At 42.9% G+C, this 19920-nt stretch overlaps 1 protein-coding gene across 10 annotated transcripts in view; it reads left to right on the forward strand.

Annotated features, from left to right (window-relative positions):
- Nucleotides 1-19920, forward strand: part of PHF21B (PHD finger protein 21B) — a 214773-nt gene that overhangs the window by 117503 nt on the left and 77350 nt on the right. For 8 of the 10 annotated variants that reach the window (XR_005599423.1, XR_005599418.1, XR_005599424.1 and 5 more), the window contains one exon: nt 16348-16680. The exons of the other annotated variants lie outside the window; for them this stretch is intronic. Coding sequence is in view for 5 of the 8 variants with exons in the window: in XM_039541628.1 (XP_039397562.1) it covers nt 16348-16680 (333 nt within the window). In the remaining 3 variants the exon portion in view is untranslated. The remainder of the gene's footprint in view (nt 1-16347; nt 16681-19920) is intronic. 10 annotated transcript variants of the gene reach the window in all.

A 19920-nucleotide genomic window follows, 5' to 3' on the forward strand; every position in this document is an offset into this window, starting at 1 on the left:
ATAGAAATGCGGATAAAGCCTTAACTGCAGCTATGCTGACGGATACTCCAGTAGTAATAAATAATGGGTCATTGTACTGTGCTCACCATAAAACATGTAGGAGCTTCGCTTGCTTTCTAGCAACTTGTAAATGGAAACTTTCTCCCTTATTGATTTAACCTCTGCTGAACTCAGCACTCCAGGTCTTCTAGCATTTTGTCCATCTACACATTAGATAAACACTTTTGCATCACATTGTACCCAATTCTTTCTGAAAGTTCTGGTTCAGAAAATAGAATGCATTTCCCTTTATCCCATCATGACACTGTTTTCCTGCAAGAATTGTAACCAGTTGAAAAGATATTGTCAACAAACCTGTATATAGATTATAATTCCCTTTCCCCCTAAAGTCTCCATTCCTTGAAAACAACTTTTCTTTCAATGCCTTTTTTCTCCCTTTGCATTTGGCCATCACTTCTTGTTTTTATTGAGTTGGCTTTTTGATGTCTCTGGTAGTTTTTATTTATTTCCTTGTTTGGGCAACAGTATTTCTGATGATGTCAGCACAGCTCTCAGAATAGTGTTGTTATTTAACTATTGTTACAAAGCCACTGGCATTGAGGGCTTGATCCAAAACCCATTGACATGAATGGAAAAACTCCCATTGACATCAATGGGCTTTGGATCAGGGCCTGATGTAGAAACTACTGTTTTGTGTAGATTCGAAAAGAAGACGGGTCCTTTGTCTTGGAATAAGGGCAATCAAGAAATGTAGGTTATATTTCCAGCTCTATCATTGACAATATGTATAATCTCATTATTGACACACCTTAGCAAAATGCTGCTGTAAATCATTCTGAAGAGAATTTAGCCCAAGAGAGAAAGCTTCCTGGCTGAAGAGCAAGTGGGTTTAGACCCAAAAGAGTTTCGGTGGAGAAATTATTCTATCTGCATGAGCTGTGCAAGAAAATACTGGAGAATAATGGGATGGTGAGCCATGTTTTTGTGGATGCCAAACATCCCATAGAGATCCAACAGAGAATTGGACTTACGACTACTGCTTTAATGACACAGGGCCACATTTGGAGATGCAAAGGTGTTACCTTGAAGTATAAAATAAAATTGTTGCAATCTCTTGTCTTCGTCATCTTCCTATATGCTTGTGAGACATGAACATTAAGGAAACAGGACATTAGGAGAATTTCTGCCTTCAAACTGAAATGCTACAGTCAATGGTTGTGTGCTAACTGTAGCTCACACAGGACCAACGTGGAAATAATTGCCTGAATTTACAGCATAAACGTAGTGATGCCTGATATCATCAAGACAATAAGATGAAGAAAACTTGAGTTGCAGGATGTGTGAGTGGGATGAGCTGAAGAAGATAGCCAAAGTGTTGCAGAGACTGGTGCCAGGGGCAGGGGGTGCCCTCAGAGAGTATGGCTGACTGGGAGGGTTGTGGTATGCTGTACTACTCAGCGCTGTGTGTAGACCGCCAAACAAAGAGAAAGATTGCTGGCCAATAATGCTCATGAGTTGTGTTTACTGTTAATTGTGATGTGACCACATGGTGCTTTGTATTATGAAAGAATGTATCACTGAGTTGCTGTGTGACTGTGAGCAAATCACTTCACAGTATCTCAGTTCCACATATGTAATATTGGGAGACTGATATTTACACAACTTTTGTGAAGTGTTCGGCGGGAGGGGATCTTCTGATGAAAATTGCTGTACAGACGCTCCCCGGGTTACGCAAACCCGACTTATGCAAATCCAGACTTACGGAAAAAACGCCGTAAATTCTGTAAGGTTTTTTTTTTCCTTGTGTAATTGTCGGGTATATGTTCTCGACTTACACAAAATTCAACTTACACGATGCGTTCTGGAACGGAATGCTTGTGTAAGTCGGGGAGCGTCTGTATAAGTGAAAAATATTATTAGTAATAAAAACATATTTTAATAATCAAGGGATGGATTTTTCTTTTAAATGGATGTTGAGAATTCAGAAGACATTCTCTCATAGGCTATAAACATTTTAAGACCAGTAAAATTTTAAATCTGAATTACTTGACGGAGACCCTATAATCCTCTAAGGGTAGAAAGAGTAATTTACTCTGTGTCCAGACAGTTTTCAGCCTCTCTACAATGGCTGCAAGTTATTATGGGTTGCGCTGTGGACAACTGTCTGCCAGAAAGTGAACGGTTTTTACACAGGCCTCTGAAGACTCAGCAGATGACAGTGAGTATTGATTTCTGCAAACTTTGACTGGATTCGAATTGGTGGCCTAGAGATGAAAGGTGCCCATCACCTTTTACTAGAATCCCTGGGCCAAGATAGACCTGTGGAATTATTCCATAGACCTGGGAATTATTTTTTTGATCCCTTACTTTATCTTTTCACAGTAGCTCCATCACAGTAGATTATGAAACTAGTCTGTGTATATTTTCTCCCAAGAAGGCCATTGCCATTAGACTTTCCTTTTTGAGTTATTTTTAAGAACTGTGAGTTACTGTAGCTCTTAAAGTGAGGGACTAACAATAGTGACTAGCGACAGGAATAAAATGAGTCAGTTTTGTGCAAGCAGTCCTACTTTTTGTTTCTAATGCACAATAGAAATGTTTCTTTCCTATAACCCCCGTCAAAGATGTCATTTGATCATATTCTCTTAGTTGTGCCAAATGATGTGGTAGCATTGTGATTTAGATAGTTTGGGCCAAACTCATTCCTAGTGTTAATGTTGTGCCCAGGATGATTTTGGACCACAGAAACTAGACCGAGACAAATTTTTTTCATTTATGGCCTGTCCTGGTGTTTGAACTCCGGTCGCTAGAGGTGAAAGGTTAGTGTGCTGACCCACAACATTCCCTTCTTCACAGCATTATGTTTCTTCATAGCAGAAGGCAATGTGTTCCCTTTTCCAGAAAAAGCTATGGCCTGGATGGAAATGTGCAAAAAGCAGGCATAGCGAGTCACCAGTCTATTGTTCATAGACCATCATTTTGTTTTATTTTTTTTGCAGCTGTTCTGCAGAATACCTTTTTTCAATAGTAAACCAGTGTGGCGTGATAGTGTACCAGGCAGTGTGTTTGAGTGACAGTATGAGGTAGGGTTTGTAATAAGTGGCTATGATTTCATGCTCTCCACAGCACACAATGGAAACATATGGCCCAGAAATATATTATTCTCATCTTCAGAGATTTCTATAAACATACCACAGTTATGAAAAAGTTTGCTAAAGCTTCCCTTATTTTCTCCTCTCTTTTCTTTTGTGCCCTTGAATCTTCTCTCTATATATCCACCAATCTATGTCTCTTTATCTAAGATTCATAGGTTTATATGGCCCTCGCCAGTGTAATATCTAAGTGCCTCACAAAAACAATCAACAAACAACTCTTTTTCTCATCTCTGCTTGCAGTAGAAGCTTAAAAGCTAGTTTAGATACACACAAACCTTAACTAGCTTCTAGGCTTTTCCAGATCATTTCCATTTTATCTGTGAATTGTATAATTTTTCTCCCCGTTGCTATCTTTATTTGTAAAGATAAATGCAAAGTTACTGCATAGTGTCCTTGCTTTCTCCTTATCCTTTGTGTTTATTTCCCTATTGTTGTTTTGAAGTGGGCCAGTATTTTCTTTCTCAGTCTCTCTTCTACATTCCACTTTTTTTTACATTATTTATTGCCGTTGACATGCTCTGCATTAGTTACTGCTCATTACTCTTTTTGGCCCCATAACAACGCTTTTCAAGTGCTTTAATTTCGTATTAGATTCTACACTCTCTCCCAATAGCCAGCTCCTTTGTTGCTTTGAAATGTACTTTTCCAACGTCGATACTGTTCCTTACCTTTATTTTGCTTTAAATACATCCACTTTCATTAGCATTTCACATAAATTGGAATGAAAATATATTATCCCCTTTGTTTCTTAAATATATCTTACTTTTCCAACATTTGTTAATTTATTTTTAGAATTAACTAATTCCGACCAGTTGATTGTACTCTCTCCTTCCTCTTAACTCTCATTTAATAAAATATTCTGTGCACATTCTGCTGTATCTGTGATCAATTAATCTTCTATGTCTAATCAAGTGGTATTATTATTATTTGTGATTCGTAGACTAAAAAAATGTTCAGCTTCTAGAATTTCAAGTTTGGCTTGCTCATTGTCACTCTCTCTCTTCTCACCCCCCCCCCATCAGTTTTTCTGAGTTTCCTTTCTCAACTGTCCGTGTCCATGGTATTAAATTAAAACAAAACAAAGCCCCTAACTTTATTTTATGTGCTTGGGGCATAAAAAGAGGAGTGTCATCTAGTGGTCTGAACACAGGACTGAGAACCAGGAGCTCCTGAGTTTTGTAGACCTGCCTTTCTATCAAATTTTCAAAAGTAGCCCCTGATTTTGATTGTCCTTGATTTTTTGATCATCCAACTTTGAAACACCTTGGGCCTGATTTTTAGATGTGCTGGGCATCACACATCTCCTGTTGGCTTCTCTGAGAGTAGGCTTGGGCTCACTGTTATCGCACAGCCAGCAGTTCTGTTGTATCCTTTCTTCAAACTTAGTCACTAGGTCAAATAAGCAGCGCAGTTGTCTTTTGCACTATCCAAAATTTCCCAGTGTTCATCATGTATAGCCCCAGATCAAACACATTGCAGCAATCCAGTGAGAAGGTAACTAATGTAAGGAAGAAAAATGAGGGGTGATCTGATGATTAAGGCCCTGGCCTGGGATTAAGGAGATGTGGATTCAATTCCCAGCTCTGTCACTGACTCTCTTCAGACTTGGGAAAGTCTCTGTGCACCAGTTCCTCATCTGGTAAAAGTCTGTGAGATGTTCAGAACCTACAATGATAGGTGCCACAGAGATATCTAAACAAATGTCTGTGTCAACCTCTGTATCCCAGAGGAAAGCTCATAATTATGGCCCTTCCAAATTCATGGTCCATTTTGGTCAATTTCACACTCATGGAAATTTTAAAATAATAAATTTCATGGTTTTGGCTATTTAAATCTGAAATTTCACAGTGTTGTAATTGTAGGGGCCCTGACCCAAAAAGGAGTTGTGGGGGGCTTCAAAGGTTATTGTAGGGGCTTCAGAGCTGGGCATCTGGAGAGCGGCGGCTGCTGACCAGGAACCCAGCTCTAAAGGCAGAGCCACTGTCAGCAGCAGCGCAGAAGTAAGGGTAGCAGTACTGCAACACCCCCTACTACCCTTACTTCTACACTGCTGCTGATGGTGGCGCTGCCTTCAGAGCTGAGCAGCTGGAGAGCGGTGGCTGCTGGCTGGGAGCCCAGCTCTGAAGGCAGAGCCGCTGCCAGCAGCAGCACAGAAGTAAAGATGGCATGGTATGGTATTGCCACCCGTACTTCTGCATAACTGCTGGTGGGACGCTGCCTTCAGAGCTGGGTGCCCAGCCAACAGCTGCTGCACTCTGGCCACCCAGCTCTGAAGGCAGCGCAGAAGTAAGGGTGGTAATACTGCAACTCCTCTAAAAAAAAACCTTGCAACCCCCCCTGCAACTCCCTTTTGGGTCAGGACCCCCAATTTGAGAAATGCTGGTCTTCCCCAAGAAATGTATATAGTACAGTGTAAAAACATACAAAAGATCAGATTTCGGGGAGGGGGTGGGGGAGAGACCCGATTTTACGGTCCATGATGCATTCTTCATGGCCGTGAATTTGGTAGGGCCCTACTCATAATCTCCTTGCTAGGTCTAAATGGAGGAAATGCTCAGGAGCAGTCCTGTATTCTACTACAGTCTCTGCTGGTGACTAAGGGGTTCTCTGTGATGGTTGTCTCTCTGCTGCTGGGTAGCCCTTCTAATTTAGTCCTGCCAAGGGCTTCCATAACCATCCAGGGCTAGGGTTGCCAACTTTCTGATGCAGAAAACCAAACACCCTTGCCCTGCGCATCCTCTGAGGTCCCGGCTCACTCCATTTTCCCCAACCCCGTCGCTCCCTCTCCCCCACCATCGCTCACTTGCAAATTTTCACCGGACTGGGGCAGAGGGTTGGGGTGCGGGAGAGGGTGAGGGCTCTGGGTTAGGGGTGTGGGCTCTGGGGTGGGGCCAGGGATGAGGGGTTTAGGGTGCAGGAAGGGGATCCGGGCTGGGGCTGAGGGGTTTGGTGTGTGGGAGGGGACTCAGGGCTGAGGCAGAAGGTTGGGGTGCAGGGGGTGCGGGGTGCAGACTCTGGGAGGGAGTTTGGTGGTGGGAGGGGGATTGGGGTGCGAACTCTGGGTGGCACTTATGTCAGGCAGCTCCTGGGAAGAGGCGACATGTCCCTCCGGCTCCTAGGTGCAGGGGCAGTGGGGGCTCTGTGCACTGGCCCCGTCTGCAGGCGCCACCCCTGCAGCCCAGGGTGGGGGCAGCGTGCAGAGTCCCCATGTCCACCCCTGCACCTAGGAGCTGGAGGGCATGCCGACTGCTTCTGGGACCCGCACGGAGGCTGCCTGCCCTGCTGGCTGTGCTGACTGGAGCCACCAAGGTTCCTTTTCGACTAGATGTTCCAGTCAAAAACTGGACGCATGGCAACACTATTCGGGACTTTCCTTGCATGGTAGAAGTCGCATCATAAATTATTGTAATATAGTGTAACCTTGGTTTGGGGGAAAATCTGTCAGATTTACCACTCCACCCCCTTTCTTCCCATGATGGTGAGTCCCTGGGGAGCCAGCACAGATGAGCTTTCATGTGGAAGGAAGGAGGAGCACCCTTCCCCCCATTCTCTGTGTTCTCTGGCCAGATCTGCACTCTCAGAATCAAAGGAAAACATGGGGCTGTAATCTCTGATCCTTATCTCCACAAAAGTATCTCAGATTTCCTCTGCTTTATGATATTAAATAAGATTAGCAAGAGAGATTAGAGAAACAGCAAGATAATACCATACCTTTGGATTGCCAGTCATAATCCAGATGTCCAAGACAGAGTCATGTGACCTAAACTAGGTTTTAATAATAAAGAAATAACACCTGACAAACAATAGCTAATTAAGCCTCACATTACCTTTGTGAGGTCGTAACCTATTATTATCCCCATTTTACAGATTGGGAAATTGAGGTAGAGAGGTAAAGTGACTTGCCCAAGGTTGCAGAAGAATCTACTGTCAGAAATGGTGTAGAAGGACCTGATTCCAGTCCTGATCTCTGAAGAGAGCGCTCTCTAAGTTTTGCAGCAGGATCTATGGCTCAGGAGCTTTTCTGCACTGAGGTCCTCTCAGCGCAAGCTGGGTGGAACTCCCGGATTATTATGGTGCATCTGCCCTATTTCCAGTTAACTTTACAGTGGGTTCTGCTGCTCTGAATTGTGACAGCGGGCAGTGATCCCTGAAGTCACTGATTTAGGTGCCTGGTTGTGGATTTAGGAACCTAACTTTAGGCACCCAGTTTGGGCTAAAGTGTTTTTGTTTGGGTCTCCCAACCCCCACCCCCTCTTGTTTTCATCAAAGCCATACTTTGGAGAGTTGGAAAGTGGTTTGTAATGCTGATTGGAGCAGCATCATGACTAAAATGCAAATATGCCTGAAGTTAGAAAACGGTCATTCTTTCACCCTAACATATTGTAACCATAAATGCTGGAGCTCTTGGAATACAATGTGCTTGCAGGAGTCCTGGGGAGCTGTCTATATGTGTTTTGGAGGTTTGGGAATGAGGCAGCTTTCTGTTTTCTTTGTAACTTATCCAGTATTTCTGATGGGAATAGTTCACAACTAAAGCTGTGCCTTCCTTTGGGGGAAACACAACCATTTAACTTCTCTCTTCTTTATATATATATATACCAAGGAACTGATGTTTTGATCCCCTGGGAGGCCAATATCTGTTCACTACATTTGTTCATTTCAGGAAGATTCTGTAGTAGCTGAAAAGAGAGTTTGCTTGGTTTATTGTGTTGTCAAACCTTTATGCTATAGCAATGAAGATATGCATTCACAAATTCAATTTTGTGGGGGGAGGAACGGATCAGAGAAGGATGATCAGGTCTTAGGGGGAAAAGAGATTCAATAGATAGCATATCTGAAATTAGATTTTAGAAATTATTTATTTTTAAAAAGGTCTGAAGGTCTTGGGGGAAGTGGATCAGTTGGGAGCATATTTAAAATTAGATTTAATAAATTACTGTAATTTATTATTATTTTTAAATCACATGCAGCAACATCCCTGTTTACCCTGCTTGATAATAGAGGATAGGGCGTTTGTAAGTAAAATGCACAAGCCTGTGAACTCATATCTTGGGTTGGAAACATGAGGATGCAAACTTTAATGAAATTCAGACATTAAAATACTCAGCGAGGCAAAGGCTGCATGTCTGCAGAAACAAAGGGAGTTCGGATATCAAGAAATGTGGGCTTTTATGCCATTTAGAAAGGCTCTGAATTCCATGATTTATCTAAAAGCCATGAGATGCACCTCTTAAAAAATGCAAATATCTGCATTGCATCTTGTAGCTGTAATGAACAAGTCTTTCAGACAATAGAAACATTCAGCTAGTTCTGGGGCACTTACTGTGGCTCCATATGCTGTGGTGCATGCTTGTGCCCTTTAATCATGATGCCTTTTGTTTTTTCAAAACTTAAATGAGAAGCACATGAATGTTTAAATGGTGTACACTCCAGTTTTGTTTTGTTTGGTTTAAAAAAGACATGATTAAATAAGACAAATAAACGCAATCCTCACGAACGCTGGGGCATGGTAAATCATGGAAAGCTATGAAGCTGGCAACAGCAAAAGTATGTAAATTTCCTGAGCTGCTAATCGTATGTAGGACTACAGCTTTAGGTTACCAGAGGACCCATGTTACCCAGTGGGGAGCAATTTAAAACACCACAGAGTCTGTTGAGGGAGAATGCCAGTATGTACTGCAGATGTATATTAATGAGATCAAGCTAAAGTTTGCTTTTCTGTAAATTAGGGCTTAAAAGAAGGAAATATTTTAAAGCATTTCATAGATTTGCACACTAGATATAGCATGTCTCACTGGTCTTCACTGTGGGCCTGATCCAACCTCTGAAGTCAACTGAAAGGTGGTTATTAGCATCAATGGGCTTTAGATCAGGCCTTATCTTAATATTTTCACTGTACTAAAGAGTTTTTGCTGGGATTAAGGGAAAGAATAGTGATCTGTTCATCAAATAAAATCCAAATCAGTACATCACCCTCAAAGAAGTTTTTTAGTATAGGCTTTAAAGACATATATTTGTAAGTGTAGATATATAATATTTTGGTTAGCCTAGATTGCAAGTTACAAAAGGTCTGTTTCTGAGAGCAAAAGATAGGTAATTAATAGGACTAAGAAACAAAATGCCAGCTTGTAGATTTGTTTCCCCTGCAGAAATAGGCGCCCCTGTTAGATTGCTCTTTCTTGATCTGATGTAACAAGAACAGAGAGTCAGCTGTGAATCAAGCGCCTTGTTCTCATTTCCTTGATCATTGACATGGTTTGAGAGAAAGGAGGAGGGATTATTTGTGAGGTTATTAAAAAAAAAAATCCAGCTGCCCCTCCTCCTCCCCTCTAAAATGCAGAGATTCTTCTAGAACGTTCCATAATACGAGTTTGACGTTTCTCATTAAATATCATCCTCATCCCCCCTACTCCTCATTTGTTAAAAAGTGCTTTTTACAAGTCACTAAGCAGATAATTCGAAGCTTTGATGAGTGGATTGCCAGTTAGTAATACAGTGGGAAGTACATTTTTATTTTATTTTTTACCCAGCAGGCTGTGTAATGGTTATAGAAATTAAAGGATAATTGCATTTAAGTGAATTTATGCTTTTACAATCCCACTGTTACTGTTATTAGAATATTTACCACTATTGAAAAGTCTCTCTTCACGTAGATCTGCTAATTCTTCATTACCAGTCTTTGCTGGAAACTAGCCATTCTGAGAGTTTTAGTCGTATCAGGTTGACATAAGGGCTAGTTTTTCTGGTGATTTTAATTATTACCCATTACAGTGCCTTTGCACTTAGGTTTCATTTGCGACAGCATTAGGTTCATTCATTTAAAGTTTACATTAGAAATGATCATTAACGACTTTTTCTTTATTGATGTTTTCAATGGGTTTCACACAGATTAGGTGCTACATTTAAAAAATCTGAGAAATGTCTTTCTCATTGAGAGATTAAAAGTAAATTTGGTAGTGTATGACATTTAGTTTCTGTACATGGCAATATACTTCTGCAATATATAAAAACTGCCGATGTGTAAAAGTGCTTGGTAATACTTATAAAACAGACTTTTATTCCTAATGAAGAGCTTTACTGGAGAGTATCTTAACACAGATCAGAGCTAGTCAGAGCATAGAGAGCCATTATACCTAAATACAAAGGCTCATTCATTATTTGTTGGGTGTTTGTTGTCTCTCTTAATTAAAGACATGCTGGAAAAAAAGGTTTTACAACCTTTTTAGTTTAAGAAGAGAAGACTCAGAAATAGTAAGCCATTTTAATTAATCGATTATTTTTGTGGGGGGAGTCCCTTCTCTACTCCAGGCAGCATTTGTCATCCTTTGGTAGGAATGGCTAATTTCCTTCTAAATCTCCAATCTGGAATCACATAGAGTGGCTTCCATTCCCTCCCCCACCCCCAAATTCTTCTGGTGTTCTGTGTTTGGGGAAGGAAGGTTATATGTTTCTGACCTGCTTTACTGCTTTTCATCTGAAAGTAAATTAATGCACACACTAGATTCCCCTCTACTGTGCTGATTGGATCCTTGTGCCGATTAAATATTTCACACTGATAGAGGGATGCTGAAAGCACTCAGCTGGTAATATGGTATGTACATCAGTGGTACAATAACTGACTTTCAGGTTAACGTCAAACAAAACCCCAGTTTGCTACAGTTTTGATTAGAATGGGTCTTTGCTTTGAATGTAAATCCTTGTGCCCTGCTGCAGCAATGGCTAATTAGCAGAGATCTGATAGAAAAAAATGAATGGATTCTTATTTCTAATGACAGGCAGGCAGTAAGTTGTCAAAAAAAGGGGAGGGGGAGAAAACAACACAAAAAAGAAGCCTTTTTTTTAGTAGCTACCATACTTTGTTCTTCAACACACAAACCTTCCTTCCTTTGTACCTTCCTGATCTGTTTTCTCCAAAGGACAGTTCTTGTTTGACCAAGGATCTATCATCGCTCTAAAAGTCTATTCATGCTTTCCATACCCTATGACAGTTCTGTCAGGATGTTTGTTTAATCTATATTCAAGTTCTCATCAGATTTTTCTTTTTCCTGCTGATAAATACTAGAAGCCAGGAGACAATTCCAAGCAGCAGTGAAGTCACTACTGCTTTCCTAAGTATCTATCTCTTTCTATCCATAGTTCTTTCTGCCTCATATTTGTCTCCCTTATGCTCTTCAGTCTCTATCATGGCACACTTGAGAGGGCTGTGATTGGCTCTTGCTTTGTGGATAAGCAAGCAGAAAGAGTGTTAACTCCTCAGTGGCAATGTGCTGGAGTGGGCTCCCTGGAGCCACTTGGTAAAATTGCAACACCAAATTAAAGGGAAGGCTGGATGATCTCCTGCCTCTGATGGAGTTCACCCCCACTCTCTGGATGCTGTTAAATCATCCCTCCTAGTGATGACCTATCCTTGAGGTTCATTAAAAATATTTCTGTAGTGCAATCCCCCCCCCTTTGGAATGAACCAGATTGCACCAAAATGGCAGGTTGTTTAAAAAATAAAATGGGAAGGAGAGGCTGTCCCAGACTCACCTACAAATGCCATTGCTCCAGTTCAAATTACAGAGATTGGACATAGTGCTCTATTATCAATAAACTGTTGTTCAGGAACAGAGTGTAAAATGTTCCCATCAAAGTTATGGATATGACAGAGCATTTTTAATAATGGGAAACCAAACAGGTTCTTCAGTTCCTCACCCTTCCACTCTGTGAGGACAGCAACCGTGGTATTTGGGATTGTCCACAGGCAAAGAGGGTGTTTTCATGGGAACCCTTTGTTGAAATACTGATAGCACATCATTGATCCCACCTAAGGCTCTAGTCCTGCAAATACTTGCATAGGTGTATACATCTCTTCATGGGAGTAGCCCTATTCACTTCTCTAGGCTACTTCTTTGCGTAAAGTTATGTAGGATCATAAGTGTTTGCAGGATCAAGGCCCAAATGAATAAAGGTCATTGCTCACAGCTGGGTATCAAAAATGGCAACTGGAAACACATTGAAAAGCATATGAAAATTCATACTGTTACCAAAACCACAAATCTTGAAACATCCCATATACTGTAGAAGCAGCAAAGAATCCTGTGGCACCTTATAGACTAACAGATGTTTTGCAGCATGAGCTTTCGTGGGTGAAACCACCATATACTGTGGTTATTGCCAGAATAAGAATTGTGGTCTGTCACTGTTAGAATACTAAAGAGTCAATCGTTGAACTGAGTTTTATTGTAAGAACTGAGTAAATTAACAGAGGTCAAGACCCTCCTCTCTGAGGGAATCTCTATTCAGCTATCTCACATGCAGTGCCTTAGGTTTGTGACAAATGTTAAATTATTAATTGGTAGGCCTTTGCTTTGGTTTTATAATAGGTTACCATTCTTCTGAGAGCTTGACAAACTCTCATACTGAACATATTTCCTTCTAGGCCAGCTCAGGAAAATAATAGATGTTGCTCTGGAAACAATTGCAAATTTTCAAAGCAAAAGTGCAGTCAGACAGTATCATTCTGGAAGGATTACTGGAATAAAGTCTATATCTAAGGCAGAAGTGGTTACGATATAGACAGCAATGGGCAGTGAATTCTAAGTCCCTTTTAAACAGGTCACATATCTTAGTTTGGAAACATGAAGGTTTGTTGGCAGGCTTGTATCAGTTTAAAGTCACTGCCACGGGGGAAGTTAATCAGTAGCAGAGTATAAAATTGTTTTAGAACGTGATCATTCTCATTTAACAATCTACATAAGTACATGTGTGGATTACTATTGCTATACAAGGCACATCGGACCTTGTAAGGTTACCAAAAAATGATGTAAACTGCAGAAGAGTAAAAGTGGAGAAATGGAAACCTTAACTTACAGTGAATGGTAATAACAACTCCCCAATGTGGGTGTCGGTGCATGTATGTTCCAGCATCTGTACTGAGACACAATAGCTATTTGCTTTGCTTGTGGCTTCTGAAAGCAGCATTCTTCAAATCCATCTCTCTCCCCTATTCCCTTTTCTTTAATATGAAACTCAGCAATCTGTTTAATAATTATACAAGGTAGCATCTGAGTAGCTGTTAGGAGCCTCACTTATTCCAAATGTCCTGGAATTAGAGTAAAACTGTTGCATCCCTGTTTCCCCCACATCCTACAAACCTTTATGAGCACAGACCTCTGTGTAACACACTGTTTTTTGCATTTAAAAATAAACATAAAGGGTAAAGCTATTTTGATACATTTGAGAAAAAAATAAAAGCACTGCTTTGTACAGTTGAAATCTAAGAAGAGGAATCTTCCATGTAGAATATAGAAAATCATAAACAAGCAGCAGCTTTCCAGCACACTGAAGTGTGTTTGCTTGTGACTGGCATACATATCTCAAACTCCAGTTTGCCTGTGGCATCCTGCAGTGAAAATGAAAGTTGTGCTGCTATTGAAAAGGCGCTGCTTCAAAATTGGTGTATTGTGAGGACTGATATGCTGTAGATGAGAAGCAGTGTGCTGCTTTCCAGCATTTAGAGCCAATATTTTTTTTTGGCTCCCCTATTATGACAGCACATGTTTTTGACTGTTACGCCCAAAGCATGCTTAGATTCTTATTATTCATCATTCCAAAAGTGTCAGAGAATATGTTATGCAGACTGATTCCCAAAATTCAGATTTTGTCTCTTTTAGAAACAAGAATATTCTTTTAATTAATTTGGCAGAAATATAATACAGCAGATGTAGGTTTTGTTGGGTATTTTTTTAACCTCTCATACTACACTCTATTGTTTCTGCCAAGATGCCTTCATCAGCACTTTCTGGGGTATAACATTAAAAAAAGGTCTTTAAAAAAGAAAAACCACATAGTTTCTATTCTCTCACCAAAAGAATCTTACTAAGTGAGCTGTTTTGGTGTGGTTAGTAGATGCATTTTCATGGAACAATTCAATCAGACACAAATGAAAAATGTCACCTCTTCCAAACAGGTGAGTTTAGCTTTCTGAAACTAATCTTCAATATCTACCACTCAGATACGTTTCCACATCTAGCTTCTAAAATTCATGCCCTTTTAAACAAATAATTTCAATATATACATCATAAGAAGTATTATTTTGTCCACTCAGAAGAAGTTTTTGGAATAAGTTGGTTGGTTATTTCAGGTTTATGATAGTGGCAACATTCTTCCTTGCATTTACCTTTTTTAAGGATGAAGGTAAAAACTTATCCTTAAAGGGGAATACAAATATCCCTTTAACAAGGAAAAATACAGAGGGGTCAACCATAAAAACCACTTAATGTTTGCTTTGAGTTAGAATTTAAAACAAACAACAAAACCAATCATGTTTCAGCTATTTCTGGTGCATATATACAAATAGGCATTTTCATCAGTTTATTATGAAAATAGTGTCACAAAAAACTATGTCTCTCTAATATGGATCACCATGGAAAATAAGGCAGATATTAATGTGAGTGAAGAAACAACTAAAAAAATTTAATTGTACACAATTTCTGCTTTGTATTGTCTCTATTTTTCCCCTTTGCAGCAAGATGAAAAGCAATTATTGAGTATTAAACTGTGTAAGGAAAGTATCCTTCCTGCTTCTTAACTTGCTTTTGTTTCCACTGTTGTTATAAGTACTGCATATCTTCAGTTTTGCTTGTTCTGTTGAATTGAATTAGAGAAAATTTAAAGTATTTTGGTACCTTTTAAAATGTTATATGAGGAAAACAATGAAGGTCTTTATGCTTATAGTGAAAGTGTGTAGCAGTACAGCATATTTGTACATTTCTGTGATGTGAAGTTTCCCATCCTGGCAATCTAAATATTGGGAACTTCTTAGGGCAGATATTAAAATCCAGTTATAAAATATGACAAAAGTAAAATATAGATGCACGGGACGTATTCTGCTCTCACTTACACCATTGGAAATCCTGGCCCCATTAAAGTAAATGGCACACAGATACAGAGGCACCTGTGGACTGAATTCAGTTCGATCTCTATTTATTTCTAAGTAACAGATTTATACTGTTGTAACTGAGAGCAGAATTTTGCCCCTGGTCTCCATTATGAGCTTTTAATGATATGTCACAGATGATATAAAATGAAACAATATTACTGCAAAGCTGAAATCTTACTCAGAAAGCTGTATCTTACTCTGAATATGAGTGATACATAATACAAGGAGATATTTAATGCAGCTAAAATGAGATAAAAACAGGTTTGACACAAGTCTCTTGTATCCAGTACTTTGGCAACTATAAAGGCATGAGTATGTCAGCATAACATGGAATAGTAGAAGAACACCTGATCCAAAATAAAATAGCTACTGTATTTATAAGTTCTCAACAATATTAATACTTTCACAAATGTGACATTTTATATGCCTTAAATAGTATAAATAATGCTGTTTATTTAAAAAAAATCTTAAAGAAAATGCAAGTTTAAAAAAAGGAGGTGACAACACATGGAAAAGGAAAATCTGAAGAACTGGGAAACTAAAAAGTGTAGGGTGAGACTGGAAGCTGTAATGTGGTTTGCAGTCTAATGAAAGATGACAGGTTGAAAATACTGGCTAGCGTGCTCTGAAATCCTTTTATCGATTATTATTTATCACTTGTAGTGATGTAACCCCTAATCACGGACCTTGTGCTCGGTGCTGTCGAACCACACACCAAAACCCCTTCAGAAGGTGATTCAGGAGGAATTAAGCAACTCCCTCCCCTCCTCCCCCAAACAAACCAACCCACCCCTAAAAATCCACTTTAACCGGTAAAGAAATTGACCAGACACCTAAAAAGCTACACTAAGCCAGTGCGCTGTTAACAGCAACCTGGTGAGGGTGGAGAAAATGATACTACAGATCTAGCCGGCTCTCGTTCATCCTGCTAGCGCCGGTACTCGCTGGCTCTGGGTCTCTGTTCTCTCCCGGTGCACAGCCCGGCTCCGGGAGCATGACAAGGCACATGCAGCGAGGCTCTCGGTGGGGCGCCCCCGGCTGGAGCAGGCGGCAGCGGCAGGCAGGGCTGCTCCGGGTCAGGGCTCCGTAGGGAGGGGGCAGAGCCGGGCTGGCTGCAGATGTTGCAGGCGCTGGCGGCGGTGCCAGGGCGCCCCCCGGCTCCTCTGCGCCCCGTGCCGGGCGGGGGCCGCGGGGCCGGGGATTGTGCCGCTGCGGGGGCAAGGCCGGTGGTGACGCTCGCGCTTCTCTCTCTCCTTCTCCCTGTGGCAGAAGCTGGCGGTGCGGAGCTGCCCCGCGGCGGTGCTGGTGGGAAGCGGGGGCAGCGGAAACACCAAGCCCGGCGGCGGCAGCGGCGGCGGGGTCCCGGCGCTTCTCAAAGCGCCCGGCGGCGGCGGCGGCGGCAGCCAGAGCCAGAGCCAGAGCCTGGCCATCTCCGTCCTGCCGGCCAAGGCTCCCATCGCGATGGTGACCGCGCACCTCAACGGGGGGCTGGGCTGCAGCGCGGCCGGCGTGGAGCCCCCGCAGAGCGCCCCCATCAACCTGCAGACCACGGCCAAGCTGGTGACCGCCCGGAGAGCGCCCGAGCTCGGCTCCCGCTCCCAGGTAGGAGTCGCCGGCGGCCCCCGCTGCGCCGCGCTCTGCCAGCGGCGGGCTCAGCCGGCTGCCTCCGCCGAGTCCGCGGGGCGGGGCGCGGGGCCAGGGGAGGGGCTGCAGCCACACTGGGGGCTCTGACTGGGGGACGAGAGGAGAGGGCGGTCGCGTCATGCAGCTGGCTGGGGCGGGCAGGGGTGACGCTGCGGGGGGAACAGGGCAGGGGTGATGCTGCAGGAGCCGTGTGACGTTGGAAGGGTGCCCTGAACTGGGGAGTGCTGCTGGGGAGAGTGGGGACACAGTGTGGGGAATGGGAGGAGTGAGGGAGCATAGCAGGGCGCTGCAGCAGCTGGTCTGGTGCCTTGGTCTGAAGTGCAGGGAGAGGGGCTGGCTGGCTGGGCTGAGATGAGGAGCAGGGAGGATAACGCCTGAGGGCTAATATGACTTGGGGAACAGAACCGTGGTGGAGGAGGGTAGTGCTGCCTGGGCTGAGCTGGACAGCAGGGAGTACGGTGCAGGTCAAACCCTAAATGACTGTTGTTTCTGTTTTAATTTTATTTCCTCCAATTTGTTTGTCCTCCATGGCACTTCTTTCCTGTGTAAGGAAACAGGTTTTTTAAAATAATGAATCTTCAGAGATGTTGTGGTGCTAGGCTACTCTGTGTGCCTGTTCAGCCTGAATAGAGACAGGGAGATGTAGCCTTCTGAGGAACGGATGTAATTGTGCCTAATGGCACAAGTGTTTCACCCTTCTGGTGTGACAGTGTGGTTCTTCTACCTAGCAAGGTTCAGGTGAGGAACAAGCAGAAACAAAATGTATATGAGTTGACATGCTGCCAAGCTGTCTCGTACTCTCAGGGCAGTTGGTAGGAGTTGTCTTAGGTTTTACCATAGCGCTCATTTAATTGAAACACTGCACAGATGTTAAGGAAGAGTTTGCAGAACAAGAGAGAAGCCTGTCCTATTCACTAGAAACATCCTCACATCCAAAAACCAAATAAGCCACATTATGGGAATTCTTATGCCAATAAATGCATATCAAAACGGGGTGAAATGACATGAACAAAGCCTCAGATAAGAGGAAAACAGTAAATGCAAAGTCTGTGCCTTAAACCTGGTGAGATAAGGATGTAAGCTATTATCCTTAGCACTTATAAGTCTAAAACAACAGACTCCAGGTTAGGGTGAGGACCCAGTCAGTCAGGACCGGTGCAACCATTTAGGCGACCTAGGCGGTCGCCTAGGACACTAGGATTTGGGGGGCCGCCCCGGTCACCGCCAGCATTTAGGCAGAGGGAGCTGGGGCAGAGGAGCGCGGGGAGGGCTGCCTGCGGCAAGTAAGGGGGGGAGCGGCACGCAGGGGAACTCCCCGCCCCAGCTCACCTCTGCCACGCCTCCTCCCCGAGCACACCATGGCTGCTTCACTTCTCTCGACTCCCAGACTTGCGGCGCCAATCAGCTTAGGCGCCGCAAGCCTGGGAGGGGGGAGAAGTGAAGCGGCCACGGCGTGCTTGGGGTGCTCGTGCTCATGCGTGGAGCAGGGGTGAGCTGGGCCGGGGGGTGGTGCCTCAGGGCGGAGGGTGGGGGTGGGGTGCTGCCGCAAGGGGGGCGCCTCAGGGCAGAGAGGGGGAGCTGCTGCGGGGGGGGGCCCTCAGGGCGCAGTGAGGGAGCTGCCACGGGGGGGGCACCTCAGGGCAGGCGGGTTGGGGGGGAAGGGCGCAAGGTGGAAGTTTCGCCTAGGGCGCGAAACATCCTTGCACCGGCCCTGCAGTCAGTGCATGTGAAGAGTGGGAGAGCAGTGGGGTCTGCAGCTACAGATTTCCTTTCTGCACAGAAGAGGTTATAAGGAACGTTTATTCCCATACCCTGATCTCTCCTTACCCATTACAATCCCAGCAAAGGCTTCTCTTAGAGTCTCTTGCCAGGGTGAGAGAAGAATAAAATGTGAACTAGAGGATATATCCTTCAAGAGTCAAACTATAATTGAAGGCATGTGTAAAACAAAAGCGATGTTGGAAAGGCTTAAACTCTCTGAAGTCTATGGGCTGTGGAGCGTCACCCCAAATGCTGTGGAGAGACTGCCCATCACTTAGCATATTGAAACACAGCAAACCCTGTTTAGTTAACTCACTGATTAACAAATGGAAGAGCATGTCAGTCCACCTTGGGAACTAAATCCTTCCCTTGTTTATTCTGGTACAACATCATTGACTTCTATAGCATTAACAGGCTCTGGCAGCAGGGAAAGTGTCCGGCTGCTCCCTGCTGTCTCCCCACTGCCAGAGCCCTTCCCTGCTGCTGGAGCCTTTCACTTCACAAGAGAAAGGTTCCAGCAGCAAAGAGTCAGCAGATCCCTTCACTGCTATAAATAGCAGTGTAGATGTGCGAGGCACTGTTTGGTTGTGTAGAGAGTCTGCAGGGTCAGGTGTATAGGGCACTCTACTTGCCTAAACTGTGTCTCACTGTCTACAACTGCTATTTATACCCATGCTAGCAGGGTATAAACACTCTACACACTTCCATAAATGTAGACATAGCCTTTTAGTAGTGGGCTTGTGAACTGATCACCTCTGGCAGGAGCTAGGGTTCTTAGAAGGGAAGAATCTTTCCTGATAGGACATGTAGCACCTGCAGTAACCCCAGGGCTGCTCATTTTCCATACCAAATCCCATTGTGTTTCCATGTTCAGAGCAGCCTCATGGATCTCAGTTCTGTGTTGACGGGGAGTGTTCACCTGCTCTCTGATCTTCCAAACCAGTATTTGTCCCATAGTTATATTTTTCTCCCTAGAACAATTTCATTTTAAGCTGAGGTTTGCTGTAACCAGAATAGCAATGGGAACATTGCCTTACATTTGGGACTTGCATTTGCTTCACTCTGTTTGAGCTCTTGCTAAATGGCCTTCACTGTAGAAAGTTTCTACACAACTTTAGTTTTATGATTCTGCATTTCTGATTGTGTCAAAAATGTACAGTGCAATAGCAAGGCCGTGTAGCACTCAGGAGATACACTGAATACTGTATTGTTTACATCTCTTTGAATAAAATATAGTTGACAGGCATGAATAAGAACAGTTACAAATATTAAAAATGAATATATAAAAATGTAAATTACCTTTGGACCTTGGTTAGTGTGAATGATTGCCACTTCTTTAACAGAATTAAATTGTTCTACAATTATTTTTTTCTCCAGTCAAAAAAAAAAACTATAAAAAGTCTGTTCTTGTTTTATATGTGGAAATTTTTATTCTGT

Source organism: Mauremys reevesii, linkage group 1, assembly GCF_016161935.1.
Source record: "Mauremys reevesii isolate NIE-2019 linkage group 1, ASM1616193v1, whole genome shotgun sequence".
NCBI lineage: Eukaryota > Metazoa > Chordata > Testudines > Geoemydidae > Mauremys > Mauremys reevesii.